This window comes from Ictalurus punctatus, chromosome 25 (genome assembly GCF_001660625.3).
Source record: "Ictalurus punctatus breed USDA103 chromosome 25, Coco_2.0, whole genome shotgun sequence".
NCBI classification, from domain to species: domain Eukaryota; kingdom Metazoa; phylum Chordata; class Actinopteri; order Siluriformes; family Ictaluridae; genus Ictalurus; species Ictalurus punctatus.
This window is the reverse complement of record NC_030440.2, coordinates 3,980,091-4,004,596: the sequence shown is the minus strand read 5'-3', so window position 1 is coordinate 4,004,596 and position 24,506 is coordinate 3,980,091. Positions and strand designations below refer to the sequence as shown.

General features: G+C 40.4%; 1 protein-coding gene across 1 annotated transcript in view; it reads left to right on the top strand.

The window, feature by feature from the left end:
* fut8b (fucosyltransferase 8b (alpha (1,6) fucosyltransferase)) overlaps positions 1–24,506 on the top strand; it is a 174,856-nt gene that overhangs the window by 118,856 nt on the left and 31,494 nt on the right. Inside the window, exons 3-6 of the mRNA XM_017455408.3 lie at positions 2,409–2,524; positions 7,978–8,143; positions 16,393–16,507; positions 22,973–23,210. Coding sequence (XP_017310897.1) covers positions 2,409–2,524; positions 7,978–8,143; positions 16,393–16,507; positions 22,973–23,210 — 635 coding nt within the window. The remainder of the gene's footprint in view (positions 1–2,408; positions 2,525–7,977; positions 8,144–16,392; positions 16,508–22,972; positions 23,211–24,506) is intronic.

The following is a 24,506-nucleotide window of genomic DNA, read 5'->3' as shown; positions in this document are numbered from 1 at the left end:
AACAGGCTTGGTTAATGGCTTGGTTATTCCCCACTCAAGCCCGAAAAGACTCCCGAACACTCATTAGAGCCTGTTTGTGCTGGAACTGTGTGTGTGTGTGTGTGTGTGTGTGTGTGTGTGTGTGTGTGTGTGTAGAAAAGCAGTCACATTCAGACTATAATTACTGATTAAAGGCTCAAACAGACATTTACTAAATACACTGTAGCAGATATTACTGTCTCTCCCTCTCTCTGTCCCTTTTTTTCTCTCTTTTCAGGTCTCTTTTTCATTTTCGCTTTCATTTCTCTCTCCACATGTACACGTAAGTTGCAGCACAAAACACAATTTGATACGGCCACAATATGTGCTTACAGAGCTTTTGACATGAATGTTTTAGTTATAAAGGATGTACAGTCCTCTCTGAAACTATTGGAACGGCAAGGCCAATTCATTTATTTACTTACTTATTTTGCTCTGGACTGAAAACATTTATGTTTGAGAACATAAATAGAGTTGGGGGGGGGGGGGGGGGGGGGTTTAGAATTTCAGCTTTTATATGTAGACATGTTAAATGACCTAGAACATAGCACATTTTGTTTCAGACCACCAAATTTGTAGGTGAACATAAAAATATTGGAACATAACAGGTGGCAGATGTTTCTTGTTACCCAGGTGTGTCCTGTTAAATGGATTGTTTAAAAAATAAATAGCTATGAACATCTACTCTTAGTTTTAGCCTTCAGTTTCTTTAGCCTGTGAAGAGTGCATTTGTTGTTAAAAAGGATAAGCCAACATGAAGATCAGAGAGATGTCTATGGGAGAAAAGCAAGTCATTTTGAAGCTGAGAAAAGAGTGAAAATCTATCAGAGGCATTGCACAAACATTGGGCATAGCCAATAAAACAATTTGGACTGTCTTGAAAAAGAAAGAAACCACTGGTGTACTGAGCAACAGACAATGAATGGGTCGGCCAAGGAAAACAACAACAGCTGAGGATATAAACATCAATTTACATGACCAACAAGCTTCACAGGACAGGGGTGAAGATATCACAATCCACTATTCGAAGATGACTTCAAGGACAGAAATATAGAGGCCATGCCATAAGATGTAGACTACTCGTCAGTAGTAAGAATCAGAAAGCCAGATTGTAATTCAAAAAGAAGTACAGAGATGAGCCACAAAAGTTCTGAAACCAAGATTAACCTCTATCGGAGTGATGGAAAGGCCAAAGTGGGGACCAAGTGTGGGGTCCTTCCTTGGACTACGTTTGGTAGGTACTAACCACTGTATTCCGGGAACACCTCACAAGACCTGCTGTTTTGGAGATGTTCTGACCCAGTTGTCTAGCTATCACAATTTGGCCCTTGTCAATGTTACTCAGATTCTTACGCTTGCTTATATTTCCTGCTTACAACAAATCATCTTTGAGAACTGATTGTTTACTTACTGCTTAATATATCCCACCCCTTGACAGGTGCCATTATAATCTATGTTATTCACTTCACCTGTCAGTGGTTTTAATGTTATGGATTTTTTTTTTTAATGGATGCTGCTAATTGCCTGAAGTTTAGTAAATTGAATAGAATTTGTAATCATCTGCACTTCCAATTTCACTACTAATGTCTCCACAAAGGCAGAGAAAAGCACTAAGCATGTTGCCATGTATACACTGTACCTTTAGGCTTGTACTGCATGACATTTTTGTATGTAATGTAATTGCTCCTAAAAAAACAAGCACAAACAACATCTGACCCTCATTCTCTCTCAATCTTTTTCTCAGTCTCACTCTTCTCTTTCTCAAGGTCTCTCTCAGTCTCCTATCTCCTTTCTCTCAAGGCTGAGATGTATAAAAGAGAGTTGAGAGTAACTGAGTCCTGAGTTCTGAGAGTTACCCTTGAAACTAGTCTTAGAAGTGTACTTAAAACAAAAAACTCTTAGGTAAAATCTGGGAATAAAATGTGTTGTAAATGTTCTTAGAACAAAACATTGCCAGGAGTAGGAGTATACCCATGGAGTACAGCTTAAGCATGATCATGAAATTGTGTGTACATGTCTTTTCTGTCCTAGTGCTGCCACCATTTGAGGCTGAAATCCACTCTTAAGGCTGAAACTTCTTGTGCATTACTCTAATTCTTAGGCCTTAGTGTAGGATTAAATTGATTTCTAAGTATTTATTGACATTTTTGAACAAAATGTTACTCTCATTTTACAAAATATTACTCTCTATGAGGGGCAATCATACCATCTCTCTCTCTCTCTCTCTCTGTCTCTGTCTCTGTTTGAGTTATATTTAAATCTTTGTTTCTATGTCACGCTGTGTCCTTCCGATGTAAATCAGAGCTGGAGGTAGTTATTGTACCTTTATACAATAATACTGATACTTGCACTGTGTGTGTGTGTGTGTGTGTGTGTGACCCTCTCTACAGGATTCCTGAAGGACAGTCTGTTAAACCTGTCTCTGCGGGTCGGCTGCGTCTTTTAGAGGAGCAGCTAAACAAAGCCAAGCAGGAGATCCGCAACTATCAGAGAGTGTTTGGAGATGGTACGTGCGCAACAAGAGAGACAACAATAAGGCTGCAATCACATCACCAGGTTGAAGTAAAACAAATCGAGTTTTCTGCTTTAATGTGACACAATTATGTGGCATAATCGGATTATATCAAGACTATGTGGACACAAAAATCTAACGTTTACATTCTCATTTTCTTCTAAGGGACTCCCAGTATAGACACAGTGTGGGTGTGGGGAAAAAAGGCTAGAGCAGCCATTTTAGGTTAAAAATGAACAGTTGATCAAACAGTGATTTGTCATTTTCCTTTAGAATAAAATGCCAGCATTCATTCGATATAGTGTGGCTCAACAAATATCTAGGTACGAGAAAGTCAAGCAGAAATATACAGTGGTCATTGGTTAAGATTCTGCACTAGTGATCATAAAGGATGTGAGATGTGTTAAATCCCAGAACTGTCAGAGACACTACAGCGCTCCTGAACGAGACTGTTAGCTCTCTGTTCTGTGCTTACACTGGATTCCACTTTAGTTATAAGTCACTTTGGATAAAAGTATCTGCCAAATGAATAAATGTAAATGTAGTAAAAGTGATAGTTCCAGTGACTGAAAAAAAGCAGCTTATGTTCCATTAAAACATGCACTCTATCTGCCACTAAGAGGGTTTTTTTGGTGAATTTAGAGGATGGGACATGGTCATCTCTCTGAGGCTGGTCTATAAATATCAGCTCGCTTAGTCCTGAGAGAGAGGGAAAGGACAGGAGAGAAGAAACGAGAAGAGAAGTAAATACCTGCTTCTTTATATCCCTGCCCACACCACTGAGAGAGGTGACCTGCATCACAGTCACACAGCCTTAATGTCTCCTTGACATTGTACTGTTTTTAGCACTGAGCATTATATCTAACTCCAAAAAATGAAGACCATCTCGTTCAGGTCATGTGACAGGAGGTCAGTATTCTTGTTTTTTTTTCCAATTGTAACATGAATCCATAGGTAAGAAGTATTTTGTTTTTCGGTAGCATTAACATGCTCCTAAGATTAAAAAAAAAAAAAAACTGTCCCGTTAGGGAGGCAGTCTGAGCTCCAGATTTCAGGGCAGGATTGCATGTGTTCCTCGCAGTATAATCCCATAATTCTTTTCACCAGAACAAAGATGCATGAAAGTTTTGACAAACATGTCACTCTAGTGGAGGGGAATGTTAAAGAGTATAGCTGAATTGCTCTTCTCATCGGTAGTACTTGTACTTGAGTTTTTCAGGTTTGTGTTTGTGGATTTCCAAAAGTCTTTCTGTGATTAAAATTCAGTAATTAACATGACCTCTCTGTTTCTCTAGCTGGTTCATACATCTTACTATTATGTGTTACACTGTGCAAGATGATCCCAATAAAAATCTTGGCTGAATTATATAATAGGCAATAACGTTGCTCTAACGATTGACCTGCGATTAAAGAAAATATTAAAGGCTAAAATTCTGCTTATGTCATCGGTCCGGGCTCATGCAGTAAATGGGCTCACATTTTCAGAGTGAGCTTGAGGTAATAAAGGTACTTTTCTGTTCATAAGCATGCTTCATATACATTTCACAATTGCCACTACCGTATTTGCAGTTGTGCCGTCAGTTTTCAATAATCGTATGCCATCCTCCTTCTGTTGGATTTTAGAAGAACATCTCTCACATTGGGATTTTACATTTATGGAATTTGGCAAGCACCATCATCCAAAGTGACTTACATTTATCAAATATAGCAGTTGAATGTTAAGAGCCTTTCTCAAGGGCCCAACAATACAGCTAGGTTCTGTTGGGATTTGAAGTCACAACCTTCCTATCAGAGGTCCAATGTCTTAACCACGGAGCTACCACCACCCTTATTTTTTTTTTTAAAAAGATAACACTTCCATAACTTTGTTGTTGTCTGCCAGTGAGCATGTCACATTATGAATTCTTAGACTGTCTCAACACACAATCAGAGAATTCATTCTTGATGATTTTGTCTGCAACATCAAAATCAGACTGAAAATCCTACAGTGTGACGTCGGCTTTAGTCTAACGTTTTAGCTAATGAAGTGATTCAGCAAGCTGTGGTCTAGTTATGTTGACAGCTGCAGTTCATTTGCAATCTACAGTATCTTTAGGCTGGGTTCTAGTTTTTCGAGACAACTCTGAAGAGCACTGTTCTCTCATCTTGGTCTCCTCTGTGTCGCAAGTCATTTTGTCTTGATCTTGTCTTAAGCTGGTTTTATACTGTGCGATTCCAGTGGTCTTTTGCAATTATTACTTGTCACACTGTACGAAATGATTTAAGAATTTAAGATTTAAGGATTCTATAACAGAATGTGCAATAACGTGCTCTTCATGTCAGATTAAACAATATAGTATAGTTACTACAGGCTAGGGTTGAGCAATATCCTGATATAATATCAATATCGTGATAAATGATTATGCGATACACTTTTCTGAGATATCGTTTTTTTTTTTTTTTTTTACATTTTTAATCATTACAAATTAAATGGTACCGAATGGATGCCGTTGATTTGATGGTCTCTCTACGTGCCTTATGGCAGCAGCAGCCAATGTCATACCGTTGGGCCTATTGCACATGAGACAGTTTCAGTGGTGGCTGAAAAGTCAGGGGTTTCATCCGAGGATGAAACCTCTGAGAGTAATCATTGTCACGCGGCGATGTCTACGTGCTCTGAGTATTTGGATTTTAGGGGCATCTCCTTACCGTAAGACGGTAATGACAGACGCGCCCCTCACAGGCTGGAGTCTTAAATGGCTGTCCAGCTCACTGTCTTTGGAGCAGCCCTCATCTGGAGTGGCATATAAATCGCCTAGAAACGCGGGCCGTATTCCTAGCACTGAAATTCTTTCTTCCTCAGTTGAGAGGTCACCATGTGCTAGTTGTGTCAGACAACACAGTAGTGGTCTCATATATCAACCACCAGGGAGGGTTACGTTCACACCCCCTGTTCAGGCCGGCGCAACTAATCCTTCTCTGGGCAGAGGGAAAGTTCTTGTCAGTGAGTGCAGTGTACATTCCGGGCAGCTGGAATGTAGGGGCAGACATCCTGTCGAGGCAGGGGATGAGGCCCGGGGGTTGGAGGGTCCATCCACAGGTGGTGGAGTCCATATGAGGTTCGGACAAGCAGAAGTGGATGTGTTTGCCTCCGAGGAGACAACACACTGCCCGCTGTGGTTCGCCCTCACTCCTCCCGCACTATTGGGGCTGGACGCCATGGTGCACACGTGGCCGAGGTCACGTCTATATGCTTTTTCCCCGATCGCTCTGCTCCCACAAGTTCTAGCGAGAGTTCGCCAAGACTGTCTATGTCTGCTCCTAGTAGCACCTTATTGGCCGGCTTGAATATGGTTCTCCGAGATAAATTCCCTGCTCGACGATACTCCTTGGGAGATTCCCATCCACACAGAACTACTGTCTCAACCCGGAGGGCTGATTTATCACCCTCAGCCAGAACTATGGAAACTGTGGGTCTGGCCCCTGAGGGGCACCAGCTCATAGATTCTGGTCTCACAATTGAGGTTGTAGAGACCATGTTAAACACTAGAGCACCATCCACAAGGAAACTGTATGCGCTCAAGTGGTGGCTTTTTGTCTTGTGGTGTGAAGAACGTCAGCTAGACCAAGTGAACTGCACAATAGCTACAGTTGGAGTTCTTACAAGAACGTTTCTCAGCAGGGTTGGCTCCTTCTGCACTCAGCATTTACATGGCTGCCGTTTCGGCCAGCCATGCCCCTGTTGATGGAGCCTCTGTGGGGCAACATCCTCTAACTTTGAGGTTCATGCGTGGTGTCAGACGGCTGAGGCCCATCTGCAGACTATGCATACCTTCCTGGGACCTTTCTGTGGTCCTGGAAGGTCTATCAGGGACCCTATTTGAGCCCTTAGGGTCAGCCTCTGAGAAGCTTCTGACTCTAAAGGTAGCTCTTCTGCTGGCCCTGACATCTCACAAGCGAGTGGGAGATCTACAAGCTCTCTCTGTTGCCCCTTCCTGCCTTGACTTTGCCCCTGGATTAGCCAAGGCCTTCCTGTATCCTATGCCGGATTATATTCCTAAAGTGCCTACATTGGCTGCCCACGCTGTGGTGTTGCAGGCTTTCTGCCCTCCTCCGTTCCTCACACCAGAACAAGAGAGGATGCACCTGCTGTGTCCAGTAAGGGCTCTCTGTACTTACGTCCACCGCTCCGGCCAGTGGCGTAAGTCGGAGCAGCTGCTGGTCTCTAATTGGATAGTGGAAGCAATATCTATGGCTTACGAGGTGCGCGGTCTCGCCACGCCTCGGGGCATAACAGCTCATTCCACTAGGGCGGTCGTCTCCTCAAAGGCTTTGTCCAAAGGGGTATCCTTGCAGGATGTGTGTGCTGCTGCAGGATGGTCTACGCCTCACACATTCATTCATTATTACAGCCTGGATATTCATTCCACCCCGGGCTCAAGTGTCTTGCAGTTCCCTCGAGCTTGGGTCTTTTGAACAGGCCGTACCCTCGGTATGACAGAGTGGGTATTCCCGTTCCCATACTGTTATGCTAAATGCAACATCGAAGTTCCCTTTGAAAGGGAACGTCAGGGTTATGCATGTAACCCTGTTCCCTGAGAAGGGAACGAGACGTTGCATAGCATTGTCATACCAGGGCAGGTCTTTGAATTGCTTCTTCGCTTCAGATAATAGAGGCTGGCGGCGTGGTTCACAGGTGCCATATATATATCACGCAACGTGCTTAATTGCCACGTTACCTGATCATGGCAGGCCTATTAGTAAAGGCATGATTTTACACAAGCTTCAGATACTGGTCACGCGCGCAAGGGTGCTTCCCATACTGTTATGCTAAATTCAACATCTCGTTCCCTTCTCAGGGAACAGTGTTACATGCGCAACCCCGACGTTCCTGGGATAGGCTCCAGATCCTTTGTGTCCCTGACCAGGATAAAGTGATTACAGTCAGCTTAGTCCAGCAATATCATTGTCCTACTTTGTAATACAGTTACAAGATTCCAGCAGAACCAGAAAAACCACATGGCCGTACGCCTGTTTTGCAATCTAGATCCCAACCACAACACAGTCTTCAGGTAATCCAGTAAATTAGCAAGTGACAGTGGATAAACAACTGTCAAAAGCACAGCATGATGACAGAAGTGAAAGAAGAGCGCTATGCCTGCCAGGGTTCAGATAAAAGGCTGCTCAATGATACAGAGTTCTTCAAAGAATGCGGTCACTGAAGTGGATGATTATTATGAAACACGTTATGAATTCAGCTGTGCACAGATGATAACCCAGAGTAACAGATTCCTAACTACACTTTTTCCAGACTAATTGATGGCATTAGGGACATCCGCGCAATCAAAGCAAGGACTAAGCGAATCAGGACAAGACATCAGACCTCAGAAGGAACAGCGTTTTAATATGTCGTGTGAAATTAATAGTGATTGCTGCTCTCTTTCTCTCTCACTCGCCCCTTCCTGCAGTAGGCCCGGGCCGTGTGCAAGAGGACTTCAGGAGGAAGGTGGACAGAGGTGTGAGGGAGTTTTGGTATTTTCTGCGCAGCGAGGTGAAGAAGCTGAGCCACGTAGATCCAGCTGCGCTGCAGATGCACACAGATACACTGCTGCATGATCTCGGCCACCAACAGAGGTTTTACACACACACACACACACACACACACACACACACACACACACACACACACACACACACACGCACATTACAACCTGTCACAACATTTAAACCTAGCACAATTTTCCAAACCCTACTCTTTTTGTTCTCTCTACATATTACAACTCCAACTCATAGCATGTAAGCAGAGATGAATGTAAGCGTGAATTGCAGTGCAATTGTAATATTTGTTGGTTCATAGTAGCACTGAAACCTAGCTGACAAAACAAAATTATCCATTGTTTTTCATCTCATCTCAGTTTATCCAAATCACAACATCATGTTGGGAACAATTGAAATATTTTGTTTTTGAATTTAATATTTACCAAGGCAAAAAAAAATAAAGAGAGAGAAAGCCCATCGCAAGACACAATAAATGCCCAATCACTTTATATTTGGCTTTTATTTCCAGCGTTTCGGTGATCCAGTAAATCATTATTCATAGCAGTGATGGCAGAACCAATTTTCACCAGAGGACATTGTATATTACACCAGCGGGGAGCAGACAGGGAGGTATTAGAGGGAAATTGGCAGTTTTATTACTCATATTATTTATTTACGCTGAATATTGCTCTTTGAGTTAATGCATAATCTAAACCTAAAAGTGGCCTAATTTAGCAGGATTAGCAAGACAGGCCAAAATTTCTTCCAGTTAATAGCTCGACTACATCCTGACAACTCAGTCTGATGGCTGTTATTGCACAATTGTTGCCATGATCACTTCCACCACCTGTATGCTATAAATAATTGCTCAAAAATGAATCGCTCAATTACAACAGTAGTTTTGGTCTGGAAGACAACGGTGAGGATAATAATAAGATGATAAAGATTATAGAACGACAAAAAAACGATTTTTTGCTGTTGAATTTAGGTGTTATATGCATAATCTTTTTATTATTTTCATTGTTGCTGCAAGAAGCTCAGGCTAATTAGACAGCTAATTAAAACCAGATTCATTAGAAATGCATCTAAACCAACGCTGAAATAGAATAGTGAAATAGGAACAGCATTTTTTTTTTTTTTGCGACTTTTACAGCAATTGAAGGGAGATGTGCTATTTTTGTTGTTTTTGCCTCTCTCTCTCTCTCTCTCTCTCTCTCTGTCTCTCTCTCTTTCTCTCTCTCTCTCTCCATGTCATGATTTATTGATTAATGGGAAATGCTGCTCTATTTACCCCCCTATTAAAGCTGTAATCAGTGTTCAGATCTGGCTGGGCAATGCTTTGCTGCCTTAACACTGCTCATTCTCTAAAACCAGAAGAAGAAACAGATGGGCATCATACCATTTTCGATGTAATGTTCTCCATTTTATAATTATTTTAGCCAGATTTTATTTAGAAAAATATATACATAAAGTAAAATTGAAATACAGAGCAGAACACACTCTCATAATAATTCTAATAGAAGGAATTATTAAAAGGGTGCTCCAAACCTTAAACAGACTGAACAAAGGAGACAGAGCAGGGAAGGAATTAAACAGTGAAAACACATTATAAATTATTCTACAACACGTTTCATTTAGAGGAAGTCTATTCATGAGTACAAAATATGGCTTATAAACGTCAAGAAAAGCATGCAGATGTATAAATTCACACAAATGCGCCGTCTCACTGCTACAGTATGTGTATTACCTAAATTATAATACAGTTGTTTTTGCACTCTAGCAGCTGCTACACCGCTGCTAATTAACATAATTAACAATAATTAGCTATGTGCATGTTAAATAACAGTATTTTATCCATTTGTTGTGTTTTTACAATAGTTGGACTTGATCCCATAAGAAATTTGACTTTCTGTGAAGCCCATGTTCACATATTATAATAATTCTGCTTATAATTCTTCATAATGAAGTTGGTATGATAATTAATTATATTGTACTGCAAGTAATGTGTGCTGTATTGAACAACCTTTATAACTAACAATGACGTGAATAATTACGGTATTAAGCAACTGTAATATTTATTAATAATTATGTACATATTTGAAATGTACGCACACAAATACACAGCCACCAAACATGTATGAACAAGGACATGACATTTAATTATGCCAGAACACAACTATTTATTTAACAACATATTGCAACTATTTACACACATTATTTACACATGCTAATGTAAATAGCTTTTCTGGTAGATTAAAATATGTTTTACATTAAAACGTGTACTTACTATACACTGTTTCGTATTATATTATACTATATTGTAGTACTGTATTATGCCACTCATGGAGTCATTTTTATATTCAGTAACTACTTTACACATGTCTACAGGGAGTTTGGCCTGCTCCCCTAGACATCAATACAGTAGCTCCTTATAGCAGCTAGTTAAAATAACGTTAGCTATGCTGATGGACGAACAACACTTATTAAACTCACCTCAACATGTCTTCAACATGTCGTTTAAGCCACCATGGGCAATTGAGAAATCACTGCTGCAAACTTTACAGTGAGCTACACGGTTGTGGTCTTTTACCCCTATTATCCATGGGTACACTTTAGTGTAGTCTGGGGTGAAGTGTGTTTTGTACTTCTTTTTTTTATTTTTTATTTGGACACTCTGCCATGGTGCTGCCGACACTAAACGGAACCGAACTGATGGATGAACTGAAGAGAGAGAAAACTGATAGGTTAGTTAGCACAAAGAGAGACTAATCAGGACGCGCGCTGTCACTCTCTCACCAGGTCTGTCACTTGCTCTCTCGGTTTTTCCAGAGCCCATCGACCATTAGAAGTGACCACTGAACTCTCTCTCTCTCTCTCTCTCTCTCTCTCTCTCTCTCTCTCTCTAAAAAAATCGATTTCTGGGATATTGGTCTGTATATAATTTGCACAGGCCTGGCATCTGGGGGGGGACAACCAGGAATGTTGTCCGGGGCCCAGCCTAGGAGGGGGGCACAGGAAAGAGACTGATCATTAGGCAGTCATATGTTGGCCATTTATTGGTGGCATATTTAAACAGCATTATGATTTAGAAAATGCTTTATTTGTTTGGAATACATCATGCTTGTTTTCTTCATTGTATGTTGTCTTACTATGGGCCCACATAACGTCACACAATGCTACTTTGACACACGCCCTCACACATCCCCAGACACACCTCCCATTCATTCAACCTGTCATAATGGCTACTCATACTCATCTGGTGCTCAAAAACAAAACGATAAAAGAGAAAAACAGAAAATGGCATCACACATGCATGACAGCAAATGGCAAAATTTCTGAAACTAGAAAGACGGAGTGAAGAAACAAAGAAGCAAGGTTGGATATGTTCATGCATTTACCACTTTTAGACACACGTGTATGGATCTTCACATGTGGCCACTCTAACTTATGGTAGCCTACAGTGGGCTGACGTTAGCCCAGCATTTTACTGTTTCCCCCAAAGCGTAGTATCTTAAGGCTTTAAGTTTTGCTACCTCAGTAAACTGCAGCTGCTCTGCTTCCACTATGCTTGTTTTAGTCTTGCACCACGGGCAAAAACATAAACCTAGAAACATTTGTAGATTTGCGTTGAGTCTACACAGCCTATCCTTGCGCGAAGGGATCTCCGTCGAATCTATAGAGATCACTAACCTTCACAATTGAAGTAGCTATTGAGTGTGTTGTACTTGTACTCTGGTGTCAGTGTAGCTCTGCACTTCCCCACCCTAGTTGGTGAAAAAGTCATCAAACTCCGTGGAGAACGTCTCAGTCGACAAATCTGATTTGTATATTGATTTGGATTTTGTAAATGTTACCGAGAATTTTAACTACCGAACTATAAATTCGTGATATGCAAATTTACGGTCCTTTCCCTCATGAATTTAGCGTCTCGCATGCCATGTCTAATAACTGTAGATGGAAACGAGAGCTGCTGTGACGGTGGAGAGACAGTACAGGGAGACAGAGGAGAGGGTCAGACAACGAGACGAGGGCGGCTGAGGGGAGACATGCACTGATGTCTCAGATTCCGGTGGTCGTGCGGACAGGTTTGAGGATCCTAGACTTTGGCCCAAGAAAATGAGTGATTGTGATAGGTCACAAATAGTTCACGTCATGGCAAGTAGGCCTTCTTTCAGTGACACAGCAAAGGAATTCCCTAAAGATGTAGAGGGAAGGCTATTCTCCAACTACTTGCTTTTAATGTTTTTAATGACACTTCAGGGGTCCTAATCGTTGTTAGCACGAATAAAACATGATTTTGAAGGGTTACCGTGGGTGCAGCACTAACTCTATTTTGAACAAGGTTTAGACTACATAATCCAGTTTGGTGAATATTTTTGAATAAATGACGTTTTTGAATTTGTCATCAGTTGTTTGAATAGTTGTTAATAAAGCATGGTGCCGAACATTCCAAGCCTACTGCCGAGATTTTTTTGTTTGGTTTAAAAATAAGGGGGCTGGGGAGGGCGGTTGGGGATCGTTGTCCCTGGATTTACGGGCATCAGGGAGCTTCAATTAAAATGCAGGAGACTCCAGGAACTTCCGTGAGCGTTAGGATGTCTGGTATTATTTTGTCATATGTATACTTTACCTATATATTATTGGAATTGAATTCTTGTACTCTTACTAATTGAATTACCAAAAACCATATGATTTTGATTGTGTTCCAACTATTTCAGTTTACTATCCAGGCAAGTTCATCAGTGTGAAAAACTGTGACAATTCAACGTCTATGGTGACCTTCTCAAGGGACACAATATAACAAATTCTATAACTATCTGTGTGTGATTGAATACGGATAAGACACAAGACATGCAGTGTTGAACTTGGCCCTACCTCAGTAAAATGTTTCAATATGCTGGAGTAAGCAAAGAGACATATCAAACGAACTCCATCTAATTAGAAAAGGCATGTTGATATAAAATTAGCCAATTTGCTAGCATTAAATGGATATCCTGAAGTTTTCTTAGCTGATGATAAGCTAGTACTGTATTACTGGCTAGGAAGCAAGTCACATTCTAGCTAATGGTAAATATTATTTATTTACACGATATTCTATTTCTGATGAATTCATCAGTAAACTGGAATAATTTCTTTAAAACAAAAATCAGCTTCTAACAGTTTTAGATAATTAATAAAAGTTACTTTTTACATGAACTTAATTTCATCAGGAATAAAACAATTACTTTTACCAGTATAGGAAGTTACACTACCATTAAATTGAGACTATATTGATTTTTAATTAAGTAAATTTACTTATTTATACTCATACTAAGTAAAGTAATCATTATTTGTACTATTTTGACATCCTGCTTCTTGTCTGCTTCTCTCAGGTCTAAATTTGAGGCTCCAGTTATGGAGATGACTTTCTGAACACACTCTGCATCTAATCTAAGAAGGCAAATCATAATTAGGTCATAAGCCCCCAGCAGGCGGCCATATTGGCTTTTTACCTGAGAGCAGATGGAGCTGTAATTCAGCGTGCAGGTGAACTAATCCGTGATGAGGTGTGTTAAGTGTGGGTTAGACGCTGCTGGAATCACGAAAAACACACACAAGACACCAATCTGATTTCTCACTACTATTCCCACTTGCACCGGCAGTGGATTAGAGGGTGTGTAAGAGAGAGAGAGAGAGAGAGAGAGAGAGAGAGAGAGAGAAAGAGAAATAGATTGAAGCTGTGTATTTGTATGAGCGTGTGAGTGGGTGAAATCGTGCTTATTGCTTTAAATGGAAATCTCAGCTGTAGTGTAGAGAATCAACAAGATGACTTGGATCAGCACACAGATGGGTGATAAATTAAAGGAAAAAGTGATGGCTCTGCTGTGCTGTAGGGGGCGTTTATTTATTTTTACTGGAATGGTTTGGGTTCACTTCTCGCTTTAGAGGGAAGTGTCACTGTAAATCAATACAAGGTTCTTCTGACTGATCATCTTTATCCTATGAGGAAAAATTTCTATCCTGGTGGGAGTGGCCTCTTCCAGGATGACTCCGCCCACAAGCACAGGAAACGAGGGCTCACTGAATGTTTAGATGAGTATGAAAATGATGGAAATAATTTGCTATTACCTTCCCAAACACCATGTCAAACCAGCTGAACACTATGAATGATTTTGTTGTGACGTGTTAGAGAGGTCTGTCCACCTCCATCATCAAAGTACCAACTGAGTGAATATCTAGTGAAGAAAGGTTTTCATTCCTCCACTAAATTTACAGAGACTTGTAGAATATATGACAAGGCATACTGAAGCTGCTCTGGTTGCTCGTCATGGCCCAACACTTTATGAAGACACTTCATGTTGGGTTTTTCTTTAACTTTTCACCCATCTGTACATTTGTATGCAAAAGTTTGGGCACCATGGCCAAAAGCAAATATTTTGCTGATTTTTTGTAAAAAAAAATTTTTAAATTAAATATTAAAACAATTCTCTGCAAATGTTAACGCACAGTTGCTTTATATTTGATGAACTTTAAAAAAAAATTGTGATTGTGTCATGTGCAAAAGTTAGGACAGCCTTCCAGTTCCAAGTCTCAGAACGTAATGAACTCATTAGGCCATAATTGTCTCATTAGGACTCCAGCTTGTAATTTCCACTGTCTAAAATGTCATTATGAAATGGCAGTTAAGGGGAACTTTGGAAGTCAAAGCAAGATCTGGAAGACCCTGGAATCCATTTAAACACACTGTGCAGATCGGAAATGTTTACCAGTTCTGCTTGTAAAATCAGAGACAGAAAAAAAAACACTGTAAAAACATTGACAATACTAACCCAGAATAAAATAAAATCACTTAGTAGCACCTGTAAAACAAGAAAGTACCCCATGCACACTGAATGCCAACACAGTAGAGATTTGTGTTAACAGTGTAACAGTCTAAGGTTTTTGTACATCATAATAAAAATGTGGCCCATGACATATAGCCAGAGATCTATGAGGACACATAATTATTATTAACTACTAACAGTGGGATTCAGATAATGTGTAATCACTTACAAACAAGTCTCCCAGTTTGGTTATTGCCAAATCCTAAGTGCTAGGCAAAATGGTGTCAATATGATATGAACTGTAACAAAATAATTATTATTCTGAAATAATCCACATTCTATGATATTATACTCTGTCAGGAAATTCCCTTCGTGCTGAATGCTCCGGCGACAACGTGCTTCCGGGTTGTCATACTTTGTTTACATTTTATGTCATGACTTCACCCCTGTCTTGTTATTGGTTGTCTCCCTCATGTGTCATCATTATTCACAGCTGTTTATGTTTTACTTTTGATTTCGTTGTATATTTAAACCGCTGTGTGTCTTTGTTCTGGGCGAAGGATTGCGTTTCAGTGTTTGCCGCCTGAGCCGTACTGTCTTTGTTCTGTATCCTGTGTTCCATGGTTTTTGATCTGGTTTTCTTTCTCATTTACAATTCTTGTCTAAGCCCTCTTTGCTTCTTTGCCAATCACCTGACCTTGTACCTGTTTTGTGACCTTGATATTGCCCTATGATTTTGGATTTGTCTGACTGCCTCTTTTCAATAAGATCTGACTGCACTTACATCCAACTCCACCCTGATTACATGACATACAAGGCATATATTATATATATATATAATATTGCTTGTAATAATGTCACCATATATATATATATATATATATATATATGGTGACATTATTACAAGCAATATTAATAGGTAAGACTTACCACTTGACATGGCAGTGGTTAAGGCAGTGGTATACTGCTCAGAAGGTTATGAGTTCAAACCCCAGCACTGCCAAGCTACCACTGTTGGGCTCTTGAGCAAGGTCCTTAACCCTCAATTGCTCAGATGTATAAATGAGATAAATGTAAGTTGCTCTGGAGAAGGGTGTCTGCCAAATGCCTGTAATGTAAATGTTACTTTTCAACTTCAATGTGCATAAACTTAATACACTTGTTCTTAATATATGTGTTTATTTCACTTAAGAGAAAATAAAGTTGATTTGTTTCCACTAAAAGCATGTTCAGATATATTAAAGAATGACACATGTAGTGCTTTTTATCCACTTGTACTTTTACTTACAGTACATGTAATATTGTGTAAAGTTTGCAAATCAAGTTCGTTGCTGTTATCACATACATTATAATAGCTACAAACAGTCATTACTACACCAGTTTCTCCTTTTTCTTGCGTTGAAGTCAATAAGAATTTTTTTAAATGTAGCTTTACCGAAAAACCACAAAGACCTGGAGTCCATTTTTAATTGGTTTACAGTATGTGGATCATTTATGTGGATCATCAACCATATTATATACACTATATTCTATACTATGCAGATCCATCCTGACAGATCTTCACTACTTGAGTCAAGCCGATGGAGCTGGTGATTGGAGGGAAAAGGAAGCGAAGGATCTTTCCAGTCTGGTGCAGAACAGGATCTCCTACCTGCAGGTATAAATATTCACCCCATCGCCTCATCCCCCACCCCCAAGTGTATGCTGGGAAATTGGGTTTGTAAATAATAATATTAATTAATTAATTACTTACTTAATTAATTAATTGATTAATTGATTAATTAATAATGATAGTATTGATGATGATGATAATAATAGAGTGCTGCAAGGATGACATATTTTTGTAGGCCAAGCCGGAAGTTAGCATCACCCCGGTTCCCTCGACAAAAATCCAATAGGATTTTTCCATAGGCTTTTGGATTATTGCAGAAAATAAGCTCTGAGACCAACAAAAGTTTATGATTCTTACACATTTTGTTCATCAAGATAATCTTCACAAATGAACACAACTGTTATGAATTTTGATGCCTAAATATAATCGCCAGAAGTAAAAGCTAAGGGTAGGCTATAAACGAACTTGACTTCCGACTTCCGAAGTTGACTTCCGACAACTCTTTCAATCTTTATTTAAAAAACAAAATTACTATAAATTGATAAATCTACAAGATGGAAAGTTTGAATTGGAATAGTTGCAAGAGCTTGAGTATAAACACAATGAGGTTGTAGTAGATGAGTTACCTTTCAAAGGGAACTCAACGTTGCATGAGCTTCATGCTGTGGGAAGCGCCGTCATGCGCGACCAGTGCGTATTTGAAGCTCATGTGAAATCAGGCCTGCTGTGATCAGGTGACGTGGTAATTAAATGGTAAATGGTCTGCACTTATATAGTGCTTTTTTATCTTAGCAGTTCTACAAAGCGCTTTACACTGGTTCTCATTCACACATACACACTCACACCAATTGTAGCAGATCTGTCTTGCATTCAGTGTCTTGCCCAAGGACACTTTCAGAAGAAAAGTATGCTTTCTCCAGTGCAGAGGACAACTTTTTTAGAGATATATGGGATTCTACTATGACGAGGGCGTTTCTATCCCCAGCACACGTAGGGTCAATCCTGTCAGTCTCTATGAGAGTCCATAGAGTCTCTATGAGAGACTGTTGGGACTTATGGCAGCAGCAGCCAACGTCATACCATTGAGCCTATTGCACATGAGACCATTTCAATGGTGGCTGAAAAGTCTGAGAGTAATCAGTGTCACGTGATGATGCCTAATTTGGAGGTGTCCCTGGTTTCTAGCCTCTCGGGGGTCACACTCTCAGGGTGTCTCCATATCGCAAGATGGTAATGACAGATGCCTTCCGCACGGGCTGGGGCGTGGTCTTAGATGGCTGTCCAACTCACAGTCTCTGGAGCGGCCCTCATCTGGAGTGCCATATAAATCGCCTAGAAATTTGGCCCATATTCTTTCTTCCTCAATTGAGACATTGGTCAACATGTGTTAGTTGTGACAGACAACACAGTGGTGGTCTCATATATCAACCACCAGGGAACCAGGGAGAATTACATTCACACCCCCTGTTCAGGCAGATGCAGCTAATTCGTCTATGAGCTGAGGGAAAGTTTTGTCAGTGAGTGCAATGTACATTCTGGGCAAGCGGAATGTAGGTGCAGACATCCTGTCCAGGCAGGGGGAGTCCCATGGATTGGAGGCTCCATCTACCAGTGGTGAAGTCCATATAGCAGAGGTTCGGCCAAGCGGAAGTGGAAGTGTTCACCTCCGAGGAGACAACACACCGCCCGATGTGGTTCGCCCTCACTCTTTCTGAACCATTGGTGCTGGACTCTATGGTTCACATGTGGCCGAGGTCATGTCTGTACACTTTTCCCCTAATCAGTCTGCTCCTACAAGTTCTAGTGAGAGTTCGCCAAGACCGTCTACGTCTGCTGCTAGTAGCACCTTATTGGCCAGCTAGAATATGATTCTTAGATATAATATCCCTGCTGGATGGCACTCCTTGAGAGATTGATTGATTGGGTTGATTTATCACCCTCAGCCAGAACTATGGATACTGTGGGTCTGGCCCCTGAGGGGCACCGGCCCATAGATTCTGGTCTCTCAACTGAGGTTGTAGAGACCATGTTGAACACTAGAGCACCATCCACAAGAAATGTGTATGCGCTCAAGTGGTGACTTTTTGTCTCATGGTGTGAGGAACGTTAGCTAAACCCAGTAAGCTGCGCAACAGCTACAGTCCTGTAGTGCGTACAAGGACGTTTCTCAGCAGGGTTGGCTACTTCTACAATCAGCGTCTACGTGGCCACCATTCCAGCCAGCTAACATCAAGGTGCATGCATGGTGTCAGGCAGTTGAGGCCCATCTGCAGACCGCGCGTACCTTCTTGGGACCTTTCTGGGTCCTGGAAGGCCTGTCAGGTGCCCTATTTGAGCCTTAGAGTCAGCCTCTGAGAAGCTTCTGACTGTAAAGGTAGTCCTTCTGCTGGCCCTGACATCTCTCAAGCGAGTAGGAGAACTACAAGCTCTCTCTGTTGCCCCTTTCTGCCTTGACTTTGCCCTTGGATTAGCCAAGGCCTTTCTATATCCTAGGCCTAGGCTGCCCAGCCGGTAGTGTTGCAGGCTTTCTGCCCTACTCCGTTCCTCACTCTGGAACAAGAGAACTTGCACCTACTGTGTCCAGTTAGGGCTCTCTGTACTTAAGTCCACCGCTCCTGCCAGTGGCGTAATTCGAAGTAGTTGCTGGTCTGTTTTGGCGGCGACAGTAGAAGTGATGCTGTATCGAAGCAGCGCATCTCTAATTGGATAGTGGAAGCAATCTCTATAACTTATGAGTCATGCGCTCTCACTAAGCCTCTGGGCATAAGGGCTCATTCCTCTAGGGGGGTCGCCTCCTCAAAGGCTTTATCCAAAGGGCCACCCTTATACGATGTGTGTGCTGCGGCAGGGTGGTCTACACCACACAAGTTCATTGAATATTACAGTCTGGACATGCATTCCACCCTGGGCTTGAGTGTCTTGTAGTGACACTCTTGCTGTCCAAAACAATCGAGGTGCTAAAATGGTGCTGTCCCAAGGAGCGTGCTTCTTGTTGTGTGTGTGGGCTGCTGGCCCACCATCAAAGATGGAGTGGGTATCCTCATTTCCACAGCGTGAAGTTCATGCTACATTGAGTTCCCTTTGAAAGGGAACATCTGGGTTCCCTGAGAAGGGAATGAGATGCTGCGTAGCTTTGTCATACTGGGGCATGCCTGTGAATTGTGTCTTCACTTCAGATATAGAGGCTGACGGCGCGGTTCACAGGTGCCGTTTTATATCACGCGACGTGCTTAATTGACATATCACCTGATCACGGCAGGCCTATAAATAGGTATGATTTCACACAAGCTTCAGATGCTAATCACACGCAAGGGCGCTTCCCACAGCGTGAAGCTCATGCAACGTCTCGTTCCCTTCTCAGTGAACATGGTTATATAAACCAGATGTTTTCCTGTTCGGCGTGATGACGTTTAATGTCCCCGACAACCTCTATAGTCTCATTTAGCCACTTGTTAGCAACCGTCTTTTCAAGACATGTAAAAGCTTAACAAAACACGAGGTATTACTTATGTATACTGTGTCGTAGAATAAAATGTGGAAATATCTTGAACTTGTGTTAACCACAGACCTTATTTCAGGCATTTAACCAAAAACCCATTAAAAAACCTACTGAGTTTCGGACAATTGAACTGGAAGTGCTAAAATTAGTATAATAATAATAATAATAATAATAATAATAATAATAATAATAATACCATTGAAAGAAAATACTTATTTTATACTTTAATACATAATTGGTATAATTGGTGTGAGGGGTGAAGTGTAAAGCAATTAGGGTGCTAGCCAGTTTGTCTGTGTGTGTGGGGGGGGGGGGGGGGGGGGGGGCACTAGAGTCATCAATGTTAATCATAGCTGTAGGCAATGCTTAGGGCCTGCCATCGTTCTCTCCGTCTCCTTCTTTCTCTCTCAATCATTACTAATTCATCTCTCATCTCATCTAGTGTGTCTCTCCATTCCCAGTAGTGTAGAGTGTTATCTGTGCCTCTCAGAGTGGCTTCCACTCCCACCCCCCCGCTATCATAACTAATTCATCTCTCGCTTTTCCAACTTGTCTCTCTGTTTCTCTGCATAATGAAGGGTTTTATCTGTCTTTCAACATCTCTCTCTTCTTTATTTCCCTCCCACTCTTCCTCTTCACTCTTTATTTATTTTGCTCGCAGAAGGTGTAATCATGGTTTGTTGATCAGGATACCAACAGAAATAAATATAGTGTCCAATCAGCGCTATTTCAAAATGATTCACAAATCTGATAAGCTAGACAAACAGATAATGAACTAGAAACATATTCTAGTGTTTTGATCAAAGCCAACATTAATAGCATTTAAAAGGGTTGTTGCACAGAAATACTAGATCAGTTCTAATATTGATTTCCTGAACATCCTAATCTAGCAAGTTAATATAACTAGCTAATATTCGTGGAGGAATTTGGCTAACTAGTTTTGAGGAATGCTAACTTGCAGTGAACATCAGTAAAGTGACCAAATAAAACACAGGAAACGTGTCACTGCAGCACTTGTATTGGTTATGGTTAAGGATGTTGCATTTGAAACTTTCATGGTATGATATTAAAATAAATAAATATCATGTATTGTACAAAAAAAGGAAACGATAAGAGATAACTCTCCTAATTGTTCTTATTTCCTTGTAAGATATTATTGAGAATCACATTTTCATAAACTTCTTGCCAGTATTTATTACATTGCCAACAGAAGCTGAGAGATATGTTTTTCTGTGCATTTGATAACGAACATGCTAGCAGTGACAGAGCAAATGTAGCAATGTAACATGTTTACAATAGTAGCGGATATTACACAACAAAAGGCTTTTTAATGTAGTCGCGTCCCCTGCATGGAGACATGGAGATTGTTGCAGTACGATTTGGGGGTCCAAATGGATGGCGTTAATGTTTTCATACAGTGTTTATATCTCTAATGCAAATGTATTTTTATAGATTTTGTTAGCCAGCTATCAACAATAAGCTAACCAAGCTTCTGTGATTTCTGAGAGGATATTAATGTATACTAATACATTTTCATAACCCTCATAACTAAAAAAATGTCTAGAATGTCTAAGAAGTGCAGTCATGAAACTATGAGCCCAATCAAAATGTTTGAAGGGGGGGGGGGGGGGGCATTTGTACCACTCTTACCCATTTTGTTTGATAAGGAGTCTACACATTGCTGAATTAGCCAATATTACTGTCCACTGTCTGAAGAAGTCTTGCTCAGTCCAAATAGATTTCCACTAGTTGCGATGACAGCAGGTTTAAACAGAAGAGAATTTATTTGTGGTATGTAGGAAAGGAGGCACAAGGGATCATGTGCATGCACATATTTGGTGAAATGTATGGAGTGTACAGGGTTTGTGCTAATGCTGAAGTGTTCTGCAGAGTGGACTTCTTACTATCATACAGCTTTGTGAAGTGGGTCAGTGGGGACGATCACAGACAGTGAGAGAAAGATTAGATAGAGTAGAGTAGTTTGGTTCATTTGCTAACACCAGTCTGTCTGTTAGCAGCTCATGTATGAAATGAAAGTGTGTCTAAGATCACGTATGAGTATAAGAGGGACTGTGAATGGGCAGAGATTTAAGGTCATATATTTGACAGGATTTTTGAGGAAACATCTCTGGGTGCTCATAACAATGTTTTTAATTACTTAGAAAAGGTCGAATGGTGTTGTTGTTTTTTTTGAGGTCATATATGGACCCAAGGACAGACTCTCCTTTCTATATATTTTCTGTGTCACAAATGACAGTGCACACACGTAGTTGTTTTAGTTGTGGTTGCTGGTACTACAGTGACCGGTCCTGTTAGTCTGTCTGTCTGTCTGTCTGTCTGTCTGTGGTTAGCTATTGAAAATTGCACCGAATACACTGTAGTGAATGTATTTAAAGCCCTGGTTAAATCATGTATACATGTATACTAAATTATACATGTATAATTTAGTTTTTCTTTTAAAAAGTGAATAACTCTATGCTTTAAGAATTTTCTACTAACATAAACATAAACACTAAACAAACACAAACTACTCTGCTTGTTTACGTGAAATGCCATTTAATTACTGGTCAATCTCTTTTTACATTTTATTTAACTCTGTAATAATGTTAAATTCATCTTTAAATAAGTAATTAAGTCTCTCTCTTAAACAAATAAGTCTCTCTCTCTCTCTCAAGCATTATTTAGAGTCCACTGTTTACCTCCTCAATTTCCCTTTCTCACACCGCATTTTATGTTCACTTATGTGGATTGCTATTTAAGTGAGATTGATTATATTTGTAGTTCATTTAGCTACTTTATCTTTAAATGTAATTTCCCTTGATTTAACAATTATTAATTCAATTAATAATTCTTCCTCCCTCTCTCTTACATTTCTTTATTTGTTTTAGTATTGCTGTTTAATTACTCATCAGTTCTATTTGGACTCGGATTCCTGGTAACCATTTCATCTTTTTAAATACCCACTTCCCTAATTAATAATAAAGACTCTCTCCTGTCTCTCACTTACTCAGAATCCTCCAGACTGCAGTAAGGCGCGCAAGTTGGTGTGTAACATTAATAAGGGCTGTGGTTATGGCTGCCAGCTGCACCATGTGGTTTACTGCTTCATGATTGCGTATGGCACTGAGCGCACACTCGTCCTCGAGTCCCACAACTGGCGCTACGCTCCTAATGGGTGGGAGACGGTGTTCAGACCTCTGAGCAATACCTGCACCGAGTGCACAGGAGCATCGACCGGACACTGGACAGGTGAGCGGAGGGCGTGGCTAAAGGGAAATATCATTCATTCATACAGTAATTTATACATTCATTCATTTCCATTGAACACTTGGACAAGGTTGTGGTCAAAGGCAAATTGAAAGGGTTAAAAGGAAACTAAATTGAAGAGACTAAACAGTGGATGTGGCATAGGTAATCGGTGAGTAGGGGTGAGCCTTCTCGGAAAAGTGCTAAAACGAAGAATACAGGAGATAAAAGGTTTTAATATGAAAGAGTAGTGGTGATAAATGTTAAAAGAAGATACATATAAAAGTTTAAGATGGCCAGAATCTGAAAGTAAAAATCCCCAGTGGCACTGACTACACAAGAGCCTTCAGCAAGAAGAAATGAGAAAAAAAGATTATAGCCAGGTTAAATAAAATCATGTAGTAACACTCCAGCTTCAGTCTGTACTGTCGTTTGGCTTCTCTGATGGATTTATGTAGGTCATTTTTCTAGTCATCCGCAATGCCTGAGCCAGCAAGGGTGCACAGCAAGGACCAGACCTAACAGTTTATCCATTGCTTTAGGTTATTTAAAACAAATGATTAGGACATGCCACAGACAAATTCTATGATGCAATTTGTAAGCTTGGTTTGTAAATTTCTTCAAGTCCAGTTATAAATTCAGAGTCATCGATTCTGTTTGGCAAGTCACATCAAATGTATTTGTTTGTGTCTTTGTTTGTTTGGTGCACATGACTGGGGCACAACCTTACAAGTATGGTTTTATCTACAATCCCAATTCCAAAAAAGTTGGGACGCTGTGTAAAATGTAAATAAAAACAGAATGCAGTGATTTGCAAATCTCATAAATCCATACGTTATTCACAATAGGACATAGAAAACATATCAAGTGTTTAAACTGAGGAAATGTACCTTTTTGTTTTGTTTTGTTTTGTTTTGTTTTTTTTAAAAAAAGGTCATTTTGAATTTGATGGCCGCAGCACAACAGAAGGCTGGAACAAAAGGCTGGAAAACTAAATGTTACTAATACATAACAGCTGAAGGTTAATTGGGAAAAGGTCAGTAACATGATTGGGTATAAAAAGAGGATCTTAGAGAGGCACAGTCTTTCAGAAGTAAAGATGGGCAGAGGTTCACCAATCTGCGAAAAACTGCATCTACAATTTGTGGAACAATTTCAGAATGATGTTCCTCAATGTATAATTGCGAAGACTATGAATATTTCATCATCTGCAGTACATAGTATCATCAGAATATTCTGAGAATCTGGAGGAATCTCTGTGTGCAAGGGACAAGGGTGAAAATCAGTACTGCACGTGTG